The 24861-nt window shown below is 40.3% G+C and overlaps 3 protein-coding genes across 3 annotated transcripts; 2 read left to right on the top strand and 1 right to left on the bottom strand.

The window, feature by feature from the left end:
- Window positions 1-550: 550 nt before the first annotated feature.
- Window positions 551-1441, bottom strand: LOC122013828 (probable CCR4-associated factor 1 homolog 11). The gene is made up of 2 exons (XM_042570050.1): window positions 1089-1441; window positions 551-962 (listed from the first exon to the last, which is right to left on the bottom strand). Exons 1-2 carry the CDS (start codon window positions 1439-1441, stop codon window positions 551-553), a joined length of 765 nt encoding a protein of 254 aa, XP_042425984.1.
- Window positions 1442-6518: 5077 nt separating this feature from the next.
- On the top strand, window positions 6519-7579 carry LOC122013830 (endoglucanase 10-like). Its single transcript, XM_042570052.1, has 3 exons — window positions 6519-6710; window positions 6787-7381; window positions 7466-7579. Exons 1-2 carry the CDS (start codon window positions 6519-6521, stop codon window positions 7243-7245), a joined length of 651 nt encoding a protein of 216 aa, XP_042425986.1. The 3' UTR covers window positions 7246-7381; window positions 7466-7579.
- A 15583-nt stretch (window positions 7580-23162) lies between these two features.
- On the top strand, window positions 23163-24047 carry LOC122013831 (probable CCR4-associated factor 1 homolog 11). Its single transcript, XM_042570053.1, has one exon. It carries the CDS (start codon window positions 23163-23165, stop codon window positions 24045-24047), a length of 885 nt encoding a protein of 294 aa, XP_042425987.1.
- The last annotated feature ends 814 nt before the right edge of the window (window positions 24048-24861 follow it).

Genomic DNA, 24861 nt, shown 5'->3' on the forward strand with positions numbered 1-24861 from the left:
TAATTTACCATTATCAAAGAAAACAAATTTTTAGCATTTATATTCTTCAACAAATAAAGCCAAATATTCTGAGCTCTTTGTACTCCATGTCTTGATTACAATTTTTTCAAAAATACCTAATAATTAATAAGATCCTAACCATATATTCCGCATCAATTTTTAAATGAAGGCATCATTCAATGTCATCTCTAGCGCGCAATTTCTATTCACATTAATAACCTTCCAAAAGATCAATCATGCAGTACTGTAGTATGTATTTGAGTATCGTTCAGAATTTAAGCAGAGTATATATATGATCCAAAACACACAAGGGGATGAGCAAAACAACTAGTATTACTCATGATCCAAAGACTTAATATTGACAATTTGTCTGACGATGCGACAACATGTAATCTGTACTTAAACACAAAAAGATAAGATGAAGCAATGGACAATTAATCTTATGGACAAATTAAGCTAATGCTGATCGAACCACTATCAACTGTGATAAACCATGAACTCTAATGCAGAACCCAAAAGCCACCGCTAGCTGGATTAATTAGTATACATACTATTGCAGTTGGAGGTCAAAGAGTGTTCCCATGTGTTCTGGACGATGGATGAGTTGTGGATTCACACGAGAGGCGATTTGGTAGAACAGCTGCCATGTTAATAAGCTATCGGAGCCGGACTGATGTCGAGAGCCCACTGCTCGCTCAACTCGGACGGTAGAGGCCACCCGCTCCAATCCTCCGTAAAGCCCAGGACAATGCTTGCAAAGGTGCTTCACATCGAACACCCTTTTGCCGAAAAAGAAGTGAACGAGGTGCAAGAACTCACGAACGGTCTTTGGTAATTTGCAGTCGCATGTCAGCATCTTGACTAGGAAGGCGAAATCATAGGCGCCTTGGAAGGTAACCCAGGAGACGGGAGAAAAATGGCCAAAGGAAAGCAAGCCGGAGGTGGCCAAGTTCTGGGCGAATCTGCAAGAGTCAATGCCCAATATTTGATTCTTTTGGAAGTCGATGCCATTAGCCTTGAGCAGCTCGACGGAGGAAGGGGCGTAACGGTCGCGGCTGATGTCGAAGTCGCGGAAATTAAATTCTCACACGTAACTCACACAAGTGCCGTCGCTGTAGATGGCACATGGGAGGTTGCCGGCGGCGTCGGAGAGGGTGAGACCGACCTGGACGATGCGGAGAGCCTCGACGTTGGCGCGGATCAATTCGTAGCGCTGGGGGAGGGTGAGGGTGCAGTAGGGATTTTTGGAAGCGACGACGACGCCAGGATACTCGGTGTCCAATGCGACGAAGGGGTGGAAGGGGACGGCGGAGCGGATAAGGGCGAACTCCTCGTCGAGGTTATGAGCCCACACGGAGCGAACCTCGACTCTGCGGGCGCTGGCGCTGGCGGCGGAAGAGGAAATTAGCATATCGTTATTGTTGACGACTGCGACAGCCATGATGATGAGTGTGTTTGATGATATTAGAAATACGAAAGTAGTGGAAGCTGGAGATATATCGAGGAGATGTTAGATTTCGATCGATCGAGTTGCAGTGGAAATTAAAATGGAAAGGGAGGGGGAGTTTAAATAGAGCAGGCAATCAAAGAGAGAAAATCGCCAGATAATAAACACACTAAACAGAATTAGTTACTGCGAAGCGAATTATTAGGATATATATATATATGTAATTAATTAATGATGCTAAACGAGCTTAATCAGGACTTTAAGTATTAATCTGGCGCCAAATCTACTGCAATTGTGAGGTGAATAAACTATTTTACAAAAAAAACTTTTTATAATACGATAAAAAAAACGGATATTAAAAAGCTTTGAAATTAAATAATCATGGAGCTGAAAAGTAAATATCTAACGTTTAAAATGTAGTTTAAAAAATAATAATTAAATGTAAATTTGTAATTGATAAATAAATAAGAAAGTACGTTTTTTTATTAAAGAATTATTTTGATTTGAGCTCCTGTTACATCTTTTTAGCCTTTCAAATATGGATAAATTTTATTTGCTATTCTAAATTAGTATCTTATCCTGTTTAGAATCTGAGTAAGATGGATACCATTGAAGATGATATTAGCATTGATGAAGAGGTGAATTTGATGCACCAGATGTATGCACGTCTGGAAAATAAACCCCCCACGTGGAACTTTCTGATCTTAGTATGAGAATTGGTAGTACCTGAACTCTGCGCACACTCATACAATCACCCGAAGCGTTAGAGATCAAAAACCAAGGAAGAAATCTCCGGCGCAGGCCCTCCGACGCTAAAGTCAGGTCTTTTTTTCCCCCAAAAGAACAATGTACGTTGGAAAAAGATCTGTTCAAGATGATTGCGTATGTGTGAGTACTTGGCTAAGGAAGAGGACCTCCTTTTTTATATGACGCTTCATACCTTCATAGTTTGCCCGTTGTCAGAGAATGTCAGGTGTCAAGGCATGTCGGGTGAGAGAGGATGTACGGTGGCCTCCTATTAGTGAAAGGAAGGTTCCATTCGCAGGTGATAGCAGATCATGAATAATTCCCTAACATACGACAATTATTCTCTGACAGGAGGTTACGATTTCCTGACGTTGTTGTCGCTTAGCGCTTTCCGTCCCCCCCCCCCCCGGGTTTAGCTATGGATAGCTCGAGATGATCGTTCAGATGTACCACCCGACTTTAGTCTTGATGAGGAGGATGAGCTGTGACGATCCGCCCGGATTTTATTTGAAACTATGGCGAGGGACCCACCTTTCATGAATTAATCGCTGAAAGGTCGACCGAGAGTTGTCTTAGTGAATGTATCAGGTTTGTCTAGATAGCCCGAACTAGAAAGATCTGATCAGTCAGGGGTAGGCCTAGGGCAAGTCCAAACCTAGTCTTATATCTCAGATCTGAGGGTCTGGCCTGACGGTGACCGACCAGGAATTATGTGACTAGTGACGCAGGGCGGTTTAACTCCCTCTTTATCCTGACTGTTAACTACCACGTTCTCTTGACTTTTGACTGCCACGCCCCCTTGACTTTTGACTGCCACGTCCCCTTAACTATTGACTGTCACGTCCCATTGACTTTTAACTACCACGTCCCCTTGACTATTGACTACCTGGCCATATCGGGCCCCACCTTTATGCACTGTATCACAAACCTCCTTTCAAGTCTAGTCGAAGGAGGCTCAAGTTCGACTAACTAGACCCTGACACGCTTACGACTCCACCTGCATACAAGGGACAAGCATGTAGCTGATTATCTTTGCAAATACTAAATCTTGTATCCTTGTCCCAGGTTAGGGTATACACTATCAAGGAAAAATAGTTTTATAAGGAAATACTTCCTATTTTCAAAGATTGATACAAACTCGAAAACTTGTAAAAACTTTAGTGTTTTCTTCTAGTTTGTGTCTAACTTTTCAATGATGATTACTATCAAAAGATAGCCTTCATCAAGGTTTTCTAAAAGTATTTTAAAATGATTTTCAAAACCAATATCCAACCATGTTCTTTAGGCTCAACGCACATGATTTGTACATTAGCTTTCCCAATGATTGGAAAACACATAATTATATGTTTTGATGAAACCAAAACTCAACTAGATTCAACAAATCAACATCTTGAGTTTTGTTCATCATTCTAACATCTCATTTGTATCTAATGTACACTAAAACTCATACAAGTCACCTTATAGTTCTTTGTTAGATGTAAAGTTTAGTTTTGCTTTAAACTAGGGATCATTCATATCTATCTAGGTATTTTGGATTATGAACATCCATCTATGATGTTACTTGTTAGTAAATGTCATTTGTCTTTAATTGCAAGGAATTAAAAATAATGCATGATGTGTTATGGCATACATCAAAATAAATGATATTTTAAAAGAATATTCGCTATAACTACATGATGTATGTATAACATGACATGATATTTTTGTTTTTTTTTTCATAATAAGCATGAATGTTAAAAATGATGTCATGACATGTGATGGGAAAACAAAGCATGTCAATTAACATAAATAAAAATATACCTAGATTGTCTTTCTAAGTATCCTTAAATCATTAGCTAAACCTAAAAGTAATCCTAGATTTGCCCATATCTTCCTAAGAAAATATCAAAACCCAACTTGGCATTTCTTTTGTACTCGATTAATTGTGCCAATTTCAAATTAAGCATATTTTTTGAATTTTTGGCACATTTTACTCTTACAAAGAGTAAACACATTAAATTAAGGCTTTGATTGGCCTTTAACTTCCTAAGAAAATACTCAAATCCCAACTTGGTATTTCTTACGCTTTTCCCAATTGTGCCAATTTAAATTGAATTTCAATTCCTCAAGTTTTAGGCACATTTTACTCTTTCAAAGAGTAATCATTTAAAATTATGGCCTAACTTGCCCTTAAATCCTTAAGAAAATGTCAAAATCCTAACTTGGCATTTCTTGTGCTCTTCTTGTTTGTGCCCATCAAAATTAAATTTAATTCATCAAAGCTTGGCACATTTTACTCTTCCAAAGAGTAAACACATAATCTATTTCATTTTCAAAGGTCAATAAAAACCTTAAAAATACTCTCCGAGTGTCAACTTCATCAAGGTTGGATTAACTATCTTTCCAATTTGAGTTGACACTCTCTAACTCATCTAAGGGGTAGAGAAAATGCTCCTAGCACTACAAGAAAAAAACCTAACAACAACGGTTTTTCACCGTTGTCGTAGCCCTTTTAGAACTATTGTTAAATGTCGTGTTGTTAAAAAGGGTGCCCAAAGATAACAGTTTTTAACCGTTGTCTTTGAAGGCAAAGACAACATTTTTACAACGGTGAAAAACAGTTATCTTTTCCTTCAAAGACAACAGTTTTTCACCGTTGTCTTTGAGCGTCTACCTTTATAACAAGGTCTTCAACAACAGTTTTAAACTATCTACGACAACGGTGAAAAACCGTTATCTTTTTTAGATAAAAAATAAAAAAAATAATACATAATTTTCTACTATTATAAATCACTCAAAATACTAAATTTTAAAATAAAATTTAATATACAATTTTCTAACATTCGAAAATAATATGTATAACATTCTGAAGAAATTTCATAAGCAACCAACAAAATGATAACACTATTAAAACAAAGGTAGAACAATATAACACGAGATTTTTTACTTAGATGTCAGTGAATAGGAGGGATTGCAGCTCCTTGTGCTCCTTAATTTGTTAAAGTCTCTCCATTTTTTTAGCTTGTCGGCATTCTTCCCAGTACTGTTGAGGACACCTATTCGAATAAACATATATATTACAAATTAGAAACTAAACTGTACGCGTGATTCTAATTACACTGCATAAATGTTACATAACCATAAAAACCATTTGATCTAGTCATCTAACAGAAGTACAAAAAGCGTTATCTATGTAACATAAATGGCAACCTCTTGAAACAATATGGCGGCTCTTAAATTTCTTATTAAGCAGAATTTTCATTCTATGTCACTGCATACAAAGCTTCTATTATAAACCATGCAAACATTATTTTTCCCAAGGATCAAGCAGCATTATTTCTAAAAGGTACAATCTAATGCAAACATTCCCACACACTCCATATGATGCTAAGGAGTAAGTCATACATTAAATTCTAAAAGGGACCATTAAAGGAAAGAATGCCTTAAATAAAAATGAATCCAGAAAGTTACCATAGGCTTTGGATTAATACTTTAAGTTTACATTGATCATGAGCTAAATCATAAAAAGAGAAGTGGAGTGACATGTTACATCAGTTGACTTTCTAAACTTTAATTTAAGTTTCACCATTTAAGGAAACAAGTCTATTTCTTCCTCTTGGAATCTCAAGATCTATTACATCATCAAGCTGATGCATAGGATACCAATTTAGATGTTAACAGCTTATAAAGTATATTCCTCATTAAATTTGTGTCCTTACCTTAAGAAAATCTGGAATATACTATTTTAAAGTCATGAACACGTTAAGGTTTTCACCAACTATAGTAGGAATGGCTGCAGTAATTACATGAAACAACATAAATCACTACAACAAAATCGCTCATAGACATCAGTGGAACAACAACGGTTTTAGGCTAAAACCGATGTCTTAGAGTATTTTACATCGATTTTTCTAAAAACCGGTGTCTATGAGCGCAGATTTTAGCTCATAGACATCGGTTTTTTAGGCGATGTCTATGAGCGCCCTTTTTTTCGTTAATAGACATCGATTTTAACATCGATTTTTAAAATCCGATGTTAATTAACCAAAATAAAATATTTTAATTTTCCCCACAAGCCAAAATCTACCTAAGTGTTTTCCCTCCAAACCTAAATCTTTATCCCGCCCCTTCCTCCGCACGACCATCTCTCTCGCGATAACCTAAACCGAAACCTAAACCTCCGACCATCCGACCATCCGACCATCTCTCTCAGCCTAAACCTAAACCTCCGACCATCTCTCTCAGCCTAAACCTAAACCTCCAACCATCTCTCTCAGCCTCATCTCCCTCTTCCCCTTCTTGAATCTCTTCCCCTTCTTAATCGTCTGATTGCTAAAGGTTGAGGATGGGGTTTGGGGTTAACCTCTCTATAAAGCGCCGAAGCCTTTTCTTTTCCCCCGACTTTCTCCCGAGTGCTGCCAAGTACGAGGCCGCCGGCGAGCTCGAACACGTCAAGGGCATCATCAAGTGGGGCACCGACTACCTCCTCAAGACCTTCAACTCCTCTGCCGACACCATCGACAGCATCGTCGCACAGGTAATTAAATCCTTAAAATTATCTCCGTCGCTCTAAATTCAGATCTAGATTTGATGCTCGAGTAAAAAATTAACAGGTCGGCGAAGGAGACACGTCGAAGGGGCCAGATGCTAACGACCACTACTGCTGGATGAGGCCGGAGGACATCGACTACACTCGGCCGGTGTACGAGTGCCACAGCTGCTCCGACCTCGCCAGCAAAATGGCGGCGTTGTTGGCTGCTGCTTCGATCGTGTTTAAGGACAGCAAGACCTACTCCGACAAGCTCGTCCATGGCGCCAAGACTCTGTTCCAGTACGGAAGGCTACAGAGGGGCAGATACAGCCCTGGAGGCACTGATCCCGCCATCTTCTACAACTCCACCGGTTACTGGGATGAGTTTCTGTGGGGCGGCTCATGGCTCTACTTTGCAACTGGAAATTCCTCCTACCTCCAGCTCGCCACTGCTCCAGCCCTGGCCAAGCATGCCGGTGCCTTCTGGGGAGGACCGGATTATGGAGTCTTCAGCTGGGACAACAAGCTCACTGGATCTTAGGTTCTTCTCAGCAGACTCAGACTGTTCTTGAGTCCTGGTTATCCCTACGAAGAAATTCTGAGCACATTCCACAACCAGACGGGCAACATTATGTGCTCATACTTGCCATTTTTCAAGTCATTTAATCGAACCAAAGGTTTGATGGCCCTAAATCTAAGTGTCCCGCTAGATCTTGTTGTTCAAAATCTGATCATATATATCTGAAACTGAAACCATGCAGGTGGCTTGATCCAACTAAACCATGGACATGTTTTGAGAGAGGAGAAAATGGCATCGTCTGCTAATAGTTTGTGCAGGGCAGAACTGGAGAGTAGGGGGTTGAAATGGCGGTCAATGAGGACTTTTGTCGATGACATGTTTTGATGGAGCAAGGAGGGCTTGCTAGGTTTGTCGCTGTGGAGATATTCCATACCTATGTAAGAATTAAACAAATTAGGATTCCTCAAGGCAAAGTGCAAATGTAGGTAAATGACAAGATGAAATTCCATCTTAAATGATCAATGTTTGTTGCTGTTGTTGTTACAGTAGTATATTCATTATGATAGCTATCTGAGAAGGAAAATAAATAGTCATATAGGTCAAGTAGAATACCTTTAGCAATGCCTTTGATGATACAAACTCTTACAGACCAATCAAGGACCTTGTGAATCTTATTGCATTTGACATCTAGATATTCCGACAAACTCCCATTTGCAACAAAATCATAAATGAGGAAACACTCTCCTCTTGCTCTTGAATAACAGAAGCCCCTTAATCCAACTAGGTTCTCATGCCTTAGCAATGTCAATGCCTTCAAACCCATGAGAAACTCAGCTTCCTCTTACTTGCAACTAGTCTTGTTGATCCTCTTCACTGCAACCTCCGTTCCATCGTGTAGTATCCCCTTGTATGTTGCCGCAAAGCTGATTTTCTTGCTAAGTAAATTCACCTCCGAAAAGTACTGAGTAGCACATTCTATCTCCTCCAAGTTAAACCTATAGATCTGAGGAGCCTCTTGAGATGACCCGATACTGCTCCTCTCATCGGTCATTGGATCCCAGCGGTTGGAGTACTCAAGGCTAATGAGTGGAGAAGCAGTTTGATATGAGCACTTAGCAGTTGGATCAGTGCTATTGAGGCCAACAGCTTATTTTCTGCATAAACCTTTAACATAGTGTTGTAGTAGGTTTCTAAATTAAAACTGTCTATAATTTCTAAATTACTTATAAAGCTATATCCTTTTATGTCGACTTATAATTTATTTTATTAAGATTTTTGAACTTACGCATCACCTTCAGATTTAAGTTAGTTACTTTATTTTCATTGTCTTTGAAGGACTACTGTTATTATATATTTTCCTGATTTCTTGTCATGGTTATTCCTTATCCTCTATCCTTTATGTACTTTCTTTTGCTTTAGATGCTAGAACAAAAAGCAAACTAATGTAACCCAGTGTGCTGATGTAGTTGCTTCAAAAATAAAGCATGGTTAAAGATCCCCAGTAGATGATGCAGTGCTCATTCCTTGCATAAACAAATCCAAACACCAAGCAAGGTATATACAAAAAATACAATGAAGGTCATCTGTAGACACGTTGGAAGGTTTCATACCAAAACATTGTAGTCGTCACCAAAACCTCCAAGGGTCCTTAAATGGGGGAACATAATTTTCCGTAGGAGGGAGGAGATGAAAAGATTCTACCGTCTTTTGAAGTACAGGGCCCAACTGCAGAAAAAACCCAACCGTTCAGAATGTTACGGATTTGAAAGAATTTTAGTTCTGAAACTGGAATCATATGATCCTGAAATCAGGGAGATAATAACAAGTTGTTTTTTTCCTTGTTAATAACTTCATTTTAATAATTTTTCCCAAGTCATGCTTTGCTTTACAACCTAACCATCCACAAGCATTATCAAGCCTTGGCAACATATATATACATGGATTGGTAAGCTTTAGAAATGTTTGATGACAACTGTGCGGATAGTTTATTTTTGTTCCTTAATGAAACTTCTCTTCATGCAGTAATATGATGAGTGTTGTTGCATCATTCTATAAGGCAATTTTAGCAATTACAACAGGGATATCTGTGCCCTTCAACAACTTGGCTATTATATACAAGCAACAGGTAGAGTACTATATCTGCCTTTTTCATTGCTAGTTTGAGAGTTACTGCATATTGCCTCATTTAATAGAAGAAAGTCATATAATTTGTCTATCATCTTCTTTGTTGTCTTTGCCCCTAGTTGGAAATTGATAGTTCTCTTGTATTACAATAGGGAAATTATGCAGAAGCGATAGCCTATAAATTTGATTGGATTATAGTTTTATATTGATTGGATTATAGTTTTAAATTTGATGGAATGCTTGCCTTTATGCACAGAGACTATGCTTTTATCCCTATAAAGATTCATTTGTGTGCTCTTAACAGATCTATTCCTACAACGGTGTTATCTAGGATTAGCATTTATTTTGTTAAATGTGATTTATGCACCTATAATTATTCTGGTGAAGTTAGCATTCTATTAAACTAGATTATGACCTTTGCAGAGAACTTATTGGTAACCAAGGACTTTGTGAAGATAGCAAATTTTGGCCTTGCTCGTGAAGTTCATTCGAAGCCACCATTCACAGAATAGGTTTCAACACGCTGGTAAGCATGTTTATGACAAGCACTTGTGATCTTATATTTTTTATTTGATACATGTACACATTTGTTTTAGTTATTTGACATAGGGTGGATTTATGTGTTTTTACAGTTTACAAATCTCAAGTACTCCAGAGTTGAAATTGATGAAGTGCAGTTCGAGTGGGCTGAATGCATGCTAGATTACATTTGAAGTGCGGTTCTACCTTGATGTGTTAAAAGAATGTTCTACCTTGATTTTGATATCTATTAGCTAGCTTTTGATGTAAAAAGAATGTTTGGGTATTTTATGGATATTGTTGTAAGAAGATTATTTATATAATTTGTGAATATTTGTGTATTTTATGGATATTATTGAATGAAGAATATTTGTACAATTTGTGAATATTTGTGTATTTTTTTTTTGTTATTGTCAGTTTTAAAATCAAATCTGTGCTGTTAAAAAAAATACATATTACATCGGTTTTCCACCGATGTAAAACCGGTGTTATAAAGTAATATTACATCGGTCATTTACCGCTGTCAAAACTGGTGTTATTAACATACAATATTACATCGGTTTTACACCGTGTATGAAACGGTGTCGTTAAGTGATACTACACCGGTTAATAATTGATTCGAAAACCGGTGTCGTTAAGTGATACTACACCGGTTTTAACCCGATGTCTAAAATGGCAGAATTTTAACATTGGCTTCATAGACATCGGTCGAAAATCAAATAGACACCGGTGGAAAACCGATGTCTATGAGCGATTTTGTTGTAGTGAATCATTAGTTTTGAAGGCAGAGTAGAGAGACGTCATGCAACTTTTAGAAATCAATGCAACATAATCTTAAAGAATAACATTATAGCAGGATAAAGATGCTAAAAAGAGAAGTAGATTGAAACTAAAAAAACCACCAAAGAGTCTTTAATATGTACAAAACACCTTTTAGCTTCATGTTGAATACAAAGTGAACATAATCGAATGAATTGAGATGCAAATATTGCAAATGTAAATTAGAAAAAAAACTAAGAAATGATAAAGTAAATGTAATTTAATCTAACTTACGATTTAATTCTAGATTTGGAGAAGTAAGAAGTGTAAGCTTTTCTAGATCACCATGTACAGAAACTGAAATATTAATAGGACCATTACTTGTCAACACATGATGTTCCTAAGAGGAAGAAATGGACTTTAGAAATAAGACCAAAGAATAAATACATTAACTGCAAGCACAGAATATGCGTGGGTGATTACAGCAAAGGTAGACTATACACATTTTAAATTAAGAAAATGAGGAAGGAAATGAATTGAGGAAATGAATGAGATTTTCTACTTAGATGTCGATGAAGAGGCAACACTACAAATCCAAGAGGCAGCACTGCAGATATTGCAATACAACAAAAAGTAAATAGGAAAATAAAAGGACTAATTGTGGCAAAAGGTGAATATGCTTGCCCCCGGCACCCCCGACAAAATAAAAAAAATATAAAGGACTAATGATCTATAAGTGTGAAGGTCTAATATGAGATTTAATGTTCACAGATTGCAACAATAACTTCACCTTGCTTGGTGGCTGAGGAGGGAATGGAGTATATGGTTTCTTCTCCTTGGCCTTTACTTTCCTTTGAACATTCTTCCTTGATAGTGATCTTCAAAATTATATTAATTGTCAAGATGCATGCTATAAAACTGTTCAAACAATCACTTAGATAAAGTATACTGATATGATTTTTGATACTATCACTACAAGCTAAGTTTGATTTTCAAAAACTCAATGTAAATGGGAAAGAAAAAACACAAAACTCTTATATGGTACAAGAACAAAAAAACTAATTATTTATCCTTAGAACTAGATGAATAGAGACACGTGTTAATGATTGTCAAGTGATATGCAAACACAAGCAATGGGATTGGTAGTGTAAAACATACAAGTACATACTTTAACTTGTTGTTAATTTGAGTGTAAGCTTCCAAATAAGAGTTGTCTATTTCATAAACCACAGTAGCATAGTTAGGCAATCCAAAGGTCTGGGAATTATGACTTTAAAAATGATGACAGTAGAAAGGGGAATTTCAACAAATGATGAGCTTCTGTTCGTGAACTAAAAAAATAACCGAAAAATTTCATCTTTATGTTTAGACATTCAAAGAACGAGATAATATCATGCATGCAGAGGTAAAATTCAATGAATAACCAAACAACACAACAAGAAAATTGTTCATTAGTGGTGTAATATTTTCGCTGCTAAACCAAACAAATACTTACCTTTCACTCATATATATGGTCATGTCATCAGTAGAATATTTTTTTGAAAAAAAACTGCACCATTAAAAATAGTCTCGCAGAGAACATGAACCTCACAATCAATAGGAAGAAAATCATAAAAAGGATGGAGATAGAAAAATAACAAGAAGTCGCAATTGTAAAGTTTTCCTAACCTGTAAGGTGAACAATCTATCATTGATCTAGACTTAGCTTCTTTGGTCAAAAAGTAGGCTACAATCCCAAATTAAGCATCACAGATGTATAATTCCATCAAAAGAACTAACTCGCTGTCCAAAAGTAAGTTAAAAAATGCATAAAATGATTTAGAGACCCAACAAAACCTAATCTTAATCTAATTAGAAAACTCTAATTAGCTCCACCCAACCTATTCAATACTTGAAAGTTAATCAACATATCCTTACCATCTGACTCTAATTAACATAATCAATCACACATAAATTACATCTCCAAATATGAGAGAATAGGTCAATAGTATAAGAGTAAGGAAATTCATTACCTAACTCTTCTTCTTTGACAATGCGATGACGTCCAAAGGTCACTAGCAGTGGCACCGTGGCCAGGGGTTGACTTTGATTGCTCGGTCTTAGGTGGCGTCCCCACTGGCTGGTGCAGGGAGGTGGAAGCTCTTAGATGGCGGCCATCGTAACAATCTACCTTCTGGTGGCGGCGACGGCTCTCGGAGAAAAATCGGCGTGGGCTGGCCATGGATCGATCAGCTAGGGAGAGGTGAAGCTTGCTCTCCCACAGACAGCAGCTGGATCGAAAGAGAGGAGCTCGACGTCGGCAAGATCGGGAGAGGAACTCGGCGTTGGCTTGGAGAGGAATGCGGCGACACTGTCAGGCTAGGCTCGACACCGTGAACAGATGGCGATGCCCTAGCGCGAGGAGGCGGCGGTAGTCGAGTGGTGCCAGCGTGATCTACGATGGCGGCGGTGCGACTGCAATAGGAAACTAGGGCACGGGAGTGGGGAAAGGGCGGCAGTGATTGGGAGTAACCGGTAGCACCCTCGACGGCTGGCGATGGCTGTGGCTTCGGGAATGTGAGGGCAGCGGCGGCTGCGTCGGAGGTCAGCAATGAAGAGGAGATCGTGGAGACGGTGAGATCGACAGGAGAAGAGGAGGAATGCGGAAAAAACATGAGATTCTTTAGATTTATATATGTAGGTTATTAAATAAATAAACTCCCACTTTATTGGTACTCGAAATAGGCTTTCTCTAAGCTTAATCGATTTACCCTCTTAATCGTGTCATACTGACTCAGTTTATATTCTAAAAAATTTCTAAAAATTTTCAGAAAAATCTACCTCCCAAGGAAGCGACTAAAAGTCGATGCGCTAACACTTTAAAGGCAAAGCAGCAAGAGCGACGAGGAGCGTCTTTCGCGGAGGAGTCACGAAGGAGGAGTCGGAGATAGGTTTTTGTTCGTTGAAGAGTCACGGAGAAGTGGGTTTTAGGTTTTTTTTCATGAAGTTAAAAAAATTGTTGTGTTTTTAGGATTCAATAACATTCAATAGACAACAGTTTAATAAAACTGTTGTATATTATCACATAAGCAACACTAAAAGACAATAGTTTTTTAAAACTGTTGTCTTTGACACACATTAGACAACAGTTTTTTAAAAAATTGTTGTTATTTAAAAAGCATTATGGTGAACAACAACAGTTTTTAATAAAACTATTGTTAAATGAAAAAAAAACAACGATTTTTTGAAAAACTGTTGTCTATTAGATGTGGTTAAATTCAAAATTTCTTGTAGTGTAGGAACCCAAAACCTATTGGTTCTCTTTGGATGTTCTAGGTACTCACTAGGGATAACTTCCCTAGATACCTTCCTAGTGACCTTGTTAGGCTTCTTAGAAGCCTTGGTCACCTTCTCTAGGTCAACTCTTGGGATAGCTTCCCTTGTGACCTTCTTAGTGACTTTGTTAGATTTTTTAGAAGTCTTAGTCACTTTTGTCATTGCAAAGATACTCCTAGGGATAACTTTCCTTGTATCCTTGACTTGACCACTAGACCTAGGATTGGTTCCATAGCTATATGGAACCCTATGATAAGAAGGCACAACTGACCGGGTGGTTGTTGGTCGTGACAGTATGCTCACTTATAACTCGCGCTAAGTTAAGAGTCTCGATGTAAAACACCGAAAAATGGCGAATAATGATAAGGGAATTTTTAGAAATTTTTCTAGAATTTTTTCGGACACCGTATGTCTTTGGTTACGGGGATAATATTGGGTCCCGGGAAAGCCTATTTAGGCTACCCCATTTTAGCGAGGAAATGTTGATTTTCTTTAATTCCTTTTCTTTTTTCTTTTCTTTATTTTCCTCTTCCCCCGCCGTTTCCCTTCTTCCTCCCGATCCCTGCGACGTCGTGCCCTAACCGACGGCAGTTTCTTTCCCCCACGATTTAAGCTGTGGCCGAGGAGTTCTATTTCCTCTCTTCTCCCGATCCCGTGCCCTAGCCTTCCTCTTCACCGAACTCCCCTTCTCCCCCTCCCGTGACACCAAAGCCTCGCCTCCGCCCGACTCTTCTCCTCTTCATCTTCTTCATCGCGCCACCGATCACCACAGTCGACGTCGGCCGCTCTGCCCATCGCCCGATCGCTAATCTCCCGTTTCCCTTTTTCTCATCGTTTCTGCCCTAGGTGCCAACATCGATCTCTTCTTTCCTCTGCGCCGCTGCCAACCACCCCCGATCCACGATGAGTCGTCGCAGCTTGAAGCCAACTACTGTTCAACACCGAGCGTCTAAAATTCTATGTTCGTCGTGCCCTAGTTCCCGATCTGTGACCGCAGGGGTATTCGGATGCTCCGAAGTGAACTGGTAAGTAGGTTTTTACCTTAGATTTTTTTTTGATTTGGGTATTAAGCATCTGTGTGGTGTTGACTTGAGATTCTTTTTGGAAGGTAGAGATTTCCTTCGATTTCGGCAGCAAGGGAAAAACCTTCTTAGCTGCCAAATTTGAGGTAAGTGGTAACCCTAGCCTCTAAAATAGGTAATGCAGTGATGAAGTGCTAATTTTCGGGCATTTAACCATGTTGGACAGTAGTATCATAGTGTGTACCTCCGACATCGACTAACCGAGGAATTCTTATATCTTGGTGAGTTTTAGAAGGGATAACTATTTGGATTTGACTAGAGGAGGAATTTTATCCTTGCTGTAGTTACACCTAAAATATAAATTTGGAATAACTAGGGTTTTTCCCTAAAACTGTTCTTAAGGCTTTTATTTAGCTATTCATTTGAATTGTAGCCAAATAAAAATGTACATATATTGGTGACACAAGACTTTGACGCGAGACGAGTATCTCGACGTCGGATTTGGACTGGATACGATCCTTTCTATTGGAGGCGGGTACTTTGACTTATCGTTTTAGATCTGTCATTTGATATGCATAGTAATGTTTTTAACAAATAGTAATGATTATGTTTTTTATCTGCATCGGTTGGTCACTACCCGATATCTGTTACATGTTTATTTTATTTACTTGTTATGCACTTCATGTTAGTACCTACCTAATTATAGATGCTTATAAGGATAGTGACATAACCTGGCTTTATTATGTTCAGGACCTAGGTTTTTATACCTTATCTAATCTGTGTACCTTTGATTTAAATCATTGTCCTCTGATACACATTATGTAGAGATGGATAGGTTCAGGATTTTCCATGCTTAGTGTCATGCGCCATCTTGCATGATTGCATGCTGTGCGATAGTCGGCTCTATTATTGTTGAGCACATCGCCAGTTACATGAATCTGCACACACGACCACTCATGGGTTAGTGGTTCTTATCAGGCAGGGTGTGTTGCAGCAAGTTGCTCTGTCAAGGGCTCCGTTGGTCAACTCATGGTTAGTGTAACACAGCGTTGTAACAGGACAGGGATCCCTCCTCTGGACTTGCTCAGGGAGATGAGAGCATTGAGCTCCCCCACTTATGATTTGGGATAGGAGGATAGGTGTACTCCGACAGCATCCCGTCCACTCGGTCACTCATCAGGAGCAGTGATGGCAGAGTGCATGGTAGTCACAGCCCTACCCACTCGGTCTCACCATCGTGTGTGAGACGGCTGACTGAAAAGTAGGAGTGACCAGGACATGTAATTGGCATCATACGCACTGATGCATTTATTGCTTGTATTTGCTACACTTGTATGCTGCATATTGGATGGATGCATTTGTTTGACATGCATACAGGATTTCTATTCCTCTCGGATGATTATTCATACACCAGGTCTTGGTTAGTACAGTTTTCTCCTGTTTATTTTAGTTGCATTTGTCATTCTTATATCAGGAGACTGTACGCATGATTAGTGCTAGTTGTTATTTTCTTACTATGCATATCCCGCTGAGGAGTTGACTTACCCCGTGGTTATTTACTATTTTCAGGTTGAGGCTGTCTGAAGGAGTTCCAGTCGCTAGTCCCCTGCAGATCGCGCGGATGTGTTTTATCTTTTGGTTTTCTTATTGTACTTTTTAGACTTGTTCTAATTTTGACACTTGGATATTATGTTATCTTTATTGTCGATAAGTTTTATTTGGATGTGTTTTTGCTACATGTCTGCCTGGATGGCAGAAGAGGTGAGTTCGTTGTGATTTGTGTTTTATGGGTGTAGTGGAGTAGGATATCAGTTTTGAGCTTTATGGGTGTAGCTGAGTAGGATTTTTGACTTGGTTTTCTTTTCGTTGCATTTGTTTAATTTTATTATTAAACTACGTCGTGATTGCTTGTTTTTATATATATTGTTCCAACCATGTTGGCCAATGTATATGTGGCCCTGAGGACATTGTAGAAAGTTTTAGATTGTCACCTGTATAGGGGAGATGCTGCCAAAATTTCTTCTGGCAGGGACTCCCCCAGGGCGTGACAATTTATCTGGTATCAGAGCACAGGTTTTCTGATGCTTGGTTTTCGTATTGTTGGTTTTGCGAGTCAAGTTTTTGTGTGTTGAATTTTCAAAATAATCTGATACCAATTTATTTGATATCAGAGTCAGATTGGTGATACTTGTTTGTTTTTCATATTACGGATTTTCGAGATTAATCTGATACCAATTTATTGGTATCAGAGTGGGTTATGATACCTGCTTTTAGTGTTGTGGATTTTAGGGTTAGCCCAAGTTGCCAGTAAACTTGGGTATTTATTTTTAAATTTATACGATTTTCATCGATTTTCTCGTCCGGAATTTTGAAGTAAAATGGGGACTGGACAGCGACGAAACATCTCCAGACGACAAATAGGTATAAAGGTAATTTTATAATTTTTATACTTGTAGTGATATTTGTGTTATAACTTAACAGATATGAGGAGATCTACACGAGTAGCTGCGAGACGTGGTGCTGGACGACCACGTAAGAGGACTTTGGAATCTCTGGCAACAGACTCGCCAGAGATGCCTACTAGGGTTGAGCCTGTCAGTCAGGGACAGACTCAGGATATTGCGGGCGCGTCAGGCTCTCAGACCCCAATGGCTCATTTAGAGGTGTCTACCTCGACTGCACTTGCAGTACCCACCCCTATCGTATTTACGGTACCACTAGGGATACGAATGGCATACCCAGCACCTGCTCCGGTTGAGCCTACGGTGTACCAGGCACCGCCGCCACCTGGACCTATTGTGTACCCGGTACCAGCGGCACCTGTACCCCTAGTATCTACAGTGTAACCAGCAATAGCACTAGCGGTACCAATTGCTCCATTTCCGATACCACCACCTTCTACCGTACCTCCAGTCGAGGCCACCTATGCCGACCCTGCAGTGCCACCAGCGGTATATGCCCCATCTTATGCAGCAGCACTGAGAGTACCTCCCCCGGTCTATTCAGCGGTACTACCTGTAGCACCAGCGCTAGTGATTCTGCCAGTTCCAGCAGCCGTCCCTACCCACCTCACAGATATTGTCGTGGCACGAGCTCAGATCCCAGCATTGGCAGAGTCGATGAAGAGTCAATTCACACTCTTCCGAGGAGAGACTGATCCGAGTGTGGCCCAGTCCTGGTTAGAGACCATGGAGCGGACCGTCTTCTACATGGCTTGTTCACAGTGGGAGAAAGCGGAGCTGGCTGCTTGCCATTTACTGGATGAGGCCGACACCTGGTTGGTTACGCAACGTTCCGTCATAGGCGAGTAGAACATCACTTGGGCCAGATTCAGAGAGGCTTTTGAGAGTCGTTACTTTCCACGAGCCTATCAGATGACTCGCCGTCAGGATTTTCTGAGTCTGCGACAGAACAACTGATCGGTGACAGAGTACAATGCCAAGTTTAATCGGTTGGCTATAATTTGTCTAGAACTGGTTGCTGAGGACAGTTCCCGTATGTAGTAGTTTATTCAGGGACTGGATGGACATTTGCAAGTAAAGCTTGCCGGCTTTGGGAACTCATCTTACCTAGAGACACTAGACAGAACCCTGATGATAGAGTCAGCTCACCAGAGAGCATATCCGGACAAGAAAAGGAAGTAGACGAGTCAGACATTAGGGCAGATCTAGTAGGCACAGGCGCCTGGACAGCAGCAGAGTGGTCATAGTCGGTCAGGTCAGGGTACTTCTGGGGCTTCTGGTCAGCCACAAAAGTCGGGGCGATCTTCATCAGGACGTTTCCGGCCTCCTCAGCAGACCCAAAAACAAACCACCAGTGACATCAATTGCGCCCGGTGTGGATCCAGAGAGCACACCACATCAGTCTGCACCTTGGGGTAGTCAATTTGCTATTATTGTAAACTGTCTGGGCACATGAGCCGAGATTGTTCGCTGAAGGCTCAGCATATTGCTTCCGAAATTTCTTGTCATGGAATACTGCTCAGTCAGACAGGGACTTAGAGAGGAGGACACAGAGCCCAATCCTCACATCGTCAACAGAGGACAGCTCCCCCTGCAACAGTTGCATTTGGCATGCCCGGACAGGAGTACTCCAGTACTCTCATAGTACCACAGAGCTTTGTTCTAGGATCATAGTATCTGACTCAGGGACAGTATCAACTGCAGCCCCAGCCACTGGTTCAATACCAGTCACCGCCTCAGTCCGTAGTACAGTATCAGCCACAGCCACTGGTCCAGTACCAGTCATTGCCCCAGACACCGGTCCAGTATCAGTCTCAGCCTACCTATCAGTCTCTGACTTAGTACCCGGCACCGTCACAGTGGCAGGCTCAGACTCAGGCGCAGCAGCCTTTGGCAGCACTACCACCTCCTCCACCACCAGAGACTGGACGTATTCATGTGGTGACCAGAGAGGATGCGCAGCGGGCCGACGGATCCATTTTCTGCGGTACGATTTCCATTTATGCCTTATCTATAGATATGCTGATAGATACAGGTAGCTCGCATTCTTTTATATCCAATACCTTTATGCGGGAGATTGGTAGATTACCCACTTTCAGACCGCAGCGACTGACTATCTCACTACTGTTCGGTGATACCTTGGACGTCACTCAGGAGGTCAGAGGTTGCCCGTTAGATTTTGGCAACATAATACTTACGGTAGATCTTTTAGTATTGGAAATGGTCGACTTTGATATTATTCTTGGCATGGACTGTTTGTCAGCATATCATGCCACTGTTGATTGCCAAACGAGGGTGGTCACATTCCGACCTCCTAACCAACCCTCGTGGGATTTTACTGGCATCAAAGACGACGATATATCGATCATTTCAGCGATTCAGACTCAGAAGCTGCTGTCACATGGCTATCAGTGTTTTCTGTTATCCTTGATTCTTAATGAAGATGGCAGTAGTTCTCAACTCTCCGACGTTCCAGTAGTCTGAGAGTATCCGGATGTATTTCCAGAGGAGCTACCAGGTTTACCTCCCAGAAGGCAAGTGGAGTTTGCTATTGTGTTGATTCCGGGAACTGCGCTGACATTGAAAGCTCTGTATCGTATGGCACCAAAAGAGTTGAACGAACTGAAGGTTCAACTCCAGGAGCTTTTAGACAGGGGATTTTATGCCCTAGTGCTTCTCCATGGGGTTCTACAGTATTATTTGTCAAGAAAAAGGATGGTACACTGAGGTTGTGCATTGACTACATACAGTTGAATGTAGTGATCGTCAGAAATAAGTAACCCTTACCGCGAATCGAGGATTTGTTTGATCAGCTCAGAGGTACATCAGTGTATTCTAAGATTGATCTGTGATCCGTATATCATCAGCTGAGAGTCAGAGAATCTGATATTCAGAAGACAACATTCCATACCAGATACGGCCATTATGAGTTTTTGGTAATACCATTTGAGCTTACCAATGCTCTAGTGGTATTTATGAATTTGATGAACCACGTCTTCTTGGATTACCTTGATTAGTTTGTTTTCATTTTCATCGATGACATATTGGTCTACTCGCGTTCCGAGGAGGAACAAGCGTAGCATCTTCGCACAGTCTTGGAGACTCTTCGACGACATCAGCTGTTCGCGAAGTTCAGCAAGTGTGCTTTCTGGCTATCCTCAGTCAATTTTCTGGGACATGTGGTCTCTAGCAGAGGTATTTCTGTAGACCCTCAGAAGATCGTGTTGGGTTTTTCGGGCCGCGAAAACCGCTTTTCGCGTCGCGGAAACCCCGAATCACCCAAAGTCGTAGATCCGTGCGAGGAAAACCGAACGAAAAATTACGAGTACGAGTTTTAAATATCTAGATCTACATGTTAAGAATTTTACCCTTGAAGCGTGCCCTCGCAAATCCCGGTAGTCCAACGGTACGCCGGATCTCGAGAGTGCCAACGTAGACACTCCTCTAATGATATCCACACGAACAAGGAGTGTCTCTCACACTCAAAGGATGGAGAAGAGAGCCCCAAGTGTGCCAGCACTTTCTAGAGCTCTCGGATGGGATTTGAAAGGAAGAAATAGAGAGGATGCAAAGGAATCTCTTACACTCTAGAAGTAGTATCCTCCTTTGTGACCTTCACCCTTCCTTTGTGTTGGAACCCACTCAACCACCTTCACCTTCCCTTGGAACCCACGGCAACAGCAAGAGAAGAGGAGGAAGAAGCAAGGAAGAAGATGAGACAATTACCACACATCAATACCCACTAAATGAAAACCATTTCACCCTTTAGTGTGGCCGGCCACACACATAACTCCCTCATTTAATGTGGCCGGCCACATTAAATGAAATGGGAGGTGTTGTAACCTCCATGAGGTGGCACACCTCATGAGGTGGAGATGATGTGGCAAGGTTAGTCATGCCATGTAGGATGATTCAACCTTCATGATGTGGCAATGCATCAAGTCAAACTTGATGTTTCAACTTCCATTTGGTCAAGTCAAATTGACCAATTCTCTTCCTTGTTGAGTCAAATCCAACCTTTGATTCAAGTCCATTTCAATTTAATGAATCTCAATTCATTAATATAAATTGACTCAATGCATCAAATTTAAATTAGACTCATTCAACAATTGAATCTAATTGAGTCTAACTCAATAAGTCTAATTTGAATTAATCCGAATCTAATTCTTGGTGCATCATATGAATCTAATCCAATTGGTTCATCATATGAACCTAGTCTCCATCCACTTGTTCTTTGTGTGTGACCCAATAGGTTCTTGTAACGTTGGCAATGTTTCTAAACTCCTTTAGAAACATAAGCAATGAGCGGCATCTAGCAATACATCATTGCTACCCAAGTTACAAGAATGTTGAGATCCAACATCACATTGTGACTATTAATTGTGACTCCTCACAATATATGACAAGTGTCCTTCTATCCTAGACATCTAGATTGATCAATGTGAGGCATAGACCGTGTCATCCTCTGACCAATCTAAATCTTGAACTCCAAGTAGACTCACTCAATCAAATGAGCTCAATATCTCATATTGACTCATTTGGGTATGGTCATACACTTCGTGGTCTTACTCTATCAAGAATATCGATGTCACTCCCGTCATATAGGAGGGATAGATCCCATCTACATCACTCACATCCCTCTGCATAATTCGTTACATACCCAGTAATCGCCTTTATAGTCCACCCAGTTACGGGTGACGTTTGACGAAACCAAAGTACATAACTCCTTATATAGGGATCTATGGTGACTTCAGGTCTAAGGACTAGTAGTCATACTAATAGCCACATGAGAAAGTATATGACACTCATATAACGATCAATGATACTTTCTCATGGTGGGTCATTCAATATACATTCTCTAATGTATACCCATGTGTCAACTTGATATCTCTATATCCATGACTTGTGAAATAAAGTCATCGAGTTGACCTACATGCTAGTCTTATTGCATTAACATTGTCCCTGAATGTTAATACTCGACTAGGAATGATTAAGAGTAGTGTTCCCTATATCATCTCACTATCGGTTCAACTAACCGATTGATATAGGTGAGAACCATCTACTCAAGGACATTATTATACTTAGTTTATTTGGCACCAATACAAGTAAGTATAATAACCAAAATCCAAATGCCTTTATTAATATACAAGAATATGATACAATGAGTCCATACAATCATCAAATGATTGGCTCTAGGGCTCTAACTAACAGATCGAGACTGTCATCAGCTGGGAGCAGCCGAAATCAGTGCAGGAGATCCACAGTTTTCTGGGGCTAGCAGGATATTACAGATGGTTCGTCGAGGGTTTCTCTCGGATTGCTATGCCGCTGACACGCCTGACCAGGATGCAAACATTCCCACACACTCCATATGATGCTAAGGAGTAAGTCATATATTAAATTCTAAAAGGGACCATTAAAGGAAAGAATGCCTTAAATAAAAATTCTGAAAGTCCTGATTAAGCTCGTTTAGCATCATTAATTAATTACATATATATATATCCTAATAATTCGCTTCGCAGTAACTAATTCTGTTTAGTGTGTTTATTATCTGGCGATTTTCTCTCTTTGATTGCCTGCTCTATTTAAACTCCCCCTCCCTTTCCATTTTAATTTCCACTCCAACTCGATCGAAACCTAATTAACATCTCCTCGATCGAAACCTAATTAACATCTCCTCGATCTCCAGCCTTCCACTACTTTCGTATTTCTAATATCATCAAACACACTCATCATCATGGCTGTCGCAGTCGTCAACAATAACGATATGCTAATTTCCTCTTCCGCCGCCAGCGCCCGCAGAGTCGAGGTTCGCTGCGTGTGGGCTCATAACCTCGACGAGGAGTTCGCCCTTATCCGCTCCGCCGTCCCGTTCCACCCCTTCGTCGCATTGGACACCGAGTATCCTGGCGTCGTCGTCGCTTCCAAAAATCCCTACTGCACCCTCACCCTCCCCCAGCGCTACGAATTGATCCGCGCCAACGTCGAGGCCCTCCGCATCGTCCAGGTCGGTCTCACCCTCTCCGACGCCGCCGGCAACCTCCCATGTGCCATCTACAGCGACGGCACTTGTGTGCGTTACGTGTGGGAATTTAATTTCCGCGACTTCGACATCATCCGCGACCGTTACGCCCCTTCCTCCGTCGAGCTGCTCAAGGCTAATGGCATCGACTTCCAAAAGAATCAAATATGGGGCATCGACTCTTGCACATTCGCCCACCACTTGGCCACCTCCGGCTTGCTTTCCTTTGGCCATTTTTCTCCCGTCTCCTGGGTTACCTTCCAAGGCGCCTATGACTTCGCCTTCCTAGTGAAGATGCTCACATGCGACTGCAAATTACCAAAGACCGTTGGTGAGTTCTTGCACCTCGTTCATTTCTTTTTCGGCAAAAGGATGTTCGACGTGAAGCACCTTTGCAAGCATTGTCCTGGCCTTTACGGAGGATTGGAGCGGGTGGCCTCTTCCGTCGGAGTTGAGCGAGCAGTGGGCTCTCGACATCAGTCCGGCTCCGATAGCTTATTAACATGGCAGGTGTTCTACCAAATCGCCTCTCGTGTGAATCCACAACTCATCCATCGTCCAGAACACATGGGAACACTCTTTGACCTCCAACTGCAATAGTGTATATACATGAAAATATAATCAAAGAGAGAAACATAATTTACAAATTATATTTCTATATCATTCGTCTTTTATTCTCTTTTTAATTAATTTCATCCATTCTCCTTAATTTCTCATTTTCCAACATATCTAGATTTTAGTCTTATTTTATCGAACAATTAATATAGTTCATTAAGTCGGTGACACTACAAAAAAAAAACACTTTTTTGGGACGAATTTTGGGACAAATTGCTAAAATATTTTCATTGCAAAAATTTTCATTAAGTCGGTGACCGCCAAATTCGTCGTCGAGTTTGCAAGAAAAACATATTTGTCACAAATTGCTGCAAAATTGGAGACAAATTTGACGACAAAATTCGAAACGAATTATAATTTTGTTGCCAAATTTATTGCATATTCTACAACAAAAATAATATTTGTCACCAAATTGTCCTTAACAACGCTACGATAAAAACAACTCTTGCAACGAATAATATTTTTCTTATAGAGTTTCCAATGAATTTGGTAGCGAAAATAATAACATAAAAAAATTTGTCATCTGCGACAAATTAATTTTCGTCCTAAATTTGTAACAAATTTGGCGATGAAAATAATAATAATACAAAAAATTTATGATCTGTGACAAATTAATTTTCGTCCCAAATTTTATCTCAGAATCTGGGACAAATCTATATATTCGTCCCATAATCTAGGATGAATTTTGGGACGAAAAATAATTTGTCGCAAAATTATCGATACATAATAAATTACGATAATTTGGCGACAAATTCTTTTTGTTGCCAAATTCATCCCTAAATCCCAAGAATTTCAGTAG

This window comes from Zingiber officinale, chromosome 8B, assembly GCF_018446385.1.
Source record: "Zingiber officinale cultivar Zhangliang chromosome 8B, Zo_v1.1, whole genome shotgun sequence".
Lineage (NCBI taxonomy): Eukaryota > Viridiplantae > Streptophyta > Magnoliopsida > Zingiberales > Zingiberaceae > Zingiber > Zingiber officinale.

Coding starts and splice junctions, on each gene's coding strand:
- LOC122013828 (XM_042570050.1), bottom strand. CDS start 1,441: ATGGCTGTCGCAGTCGTCAACAATAACGATATGCTAATTTCCTCTTCC. Junction 963..1,088: donor GGCACTTGTGTGAGTTACGT/GTGAGAATTTAA, acceptor TGACTCTTGCAG/ATTCGCCCAGAACTTGGCCA.
- LOC122013830 (XM_042570052.1), top strand. CDS start 6,519: ATGGGGTTTGGGGTTAACCTCTCTATAAAGCGCCGAAGCCTTTTCTTT. Junction 6,711..6,786: donor TCGACAGCATCGTCGCACAG/GTAATTAAATCC, acceptor AAAAATTAACAG/GTCGGCGAAGGAGACACGTC.
- LOC122013831 (XM_042570053.1), top strand. CDS start 23,163: ATGGCTGTCGCAGTCGTCAACAATAACGATATGCTAATTTCCTCTTCC.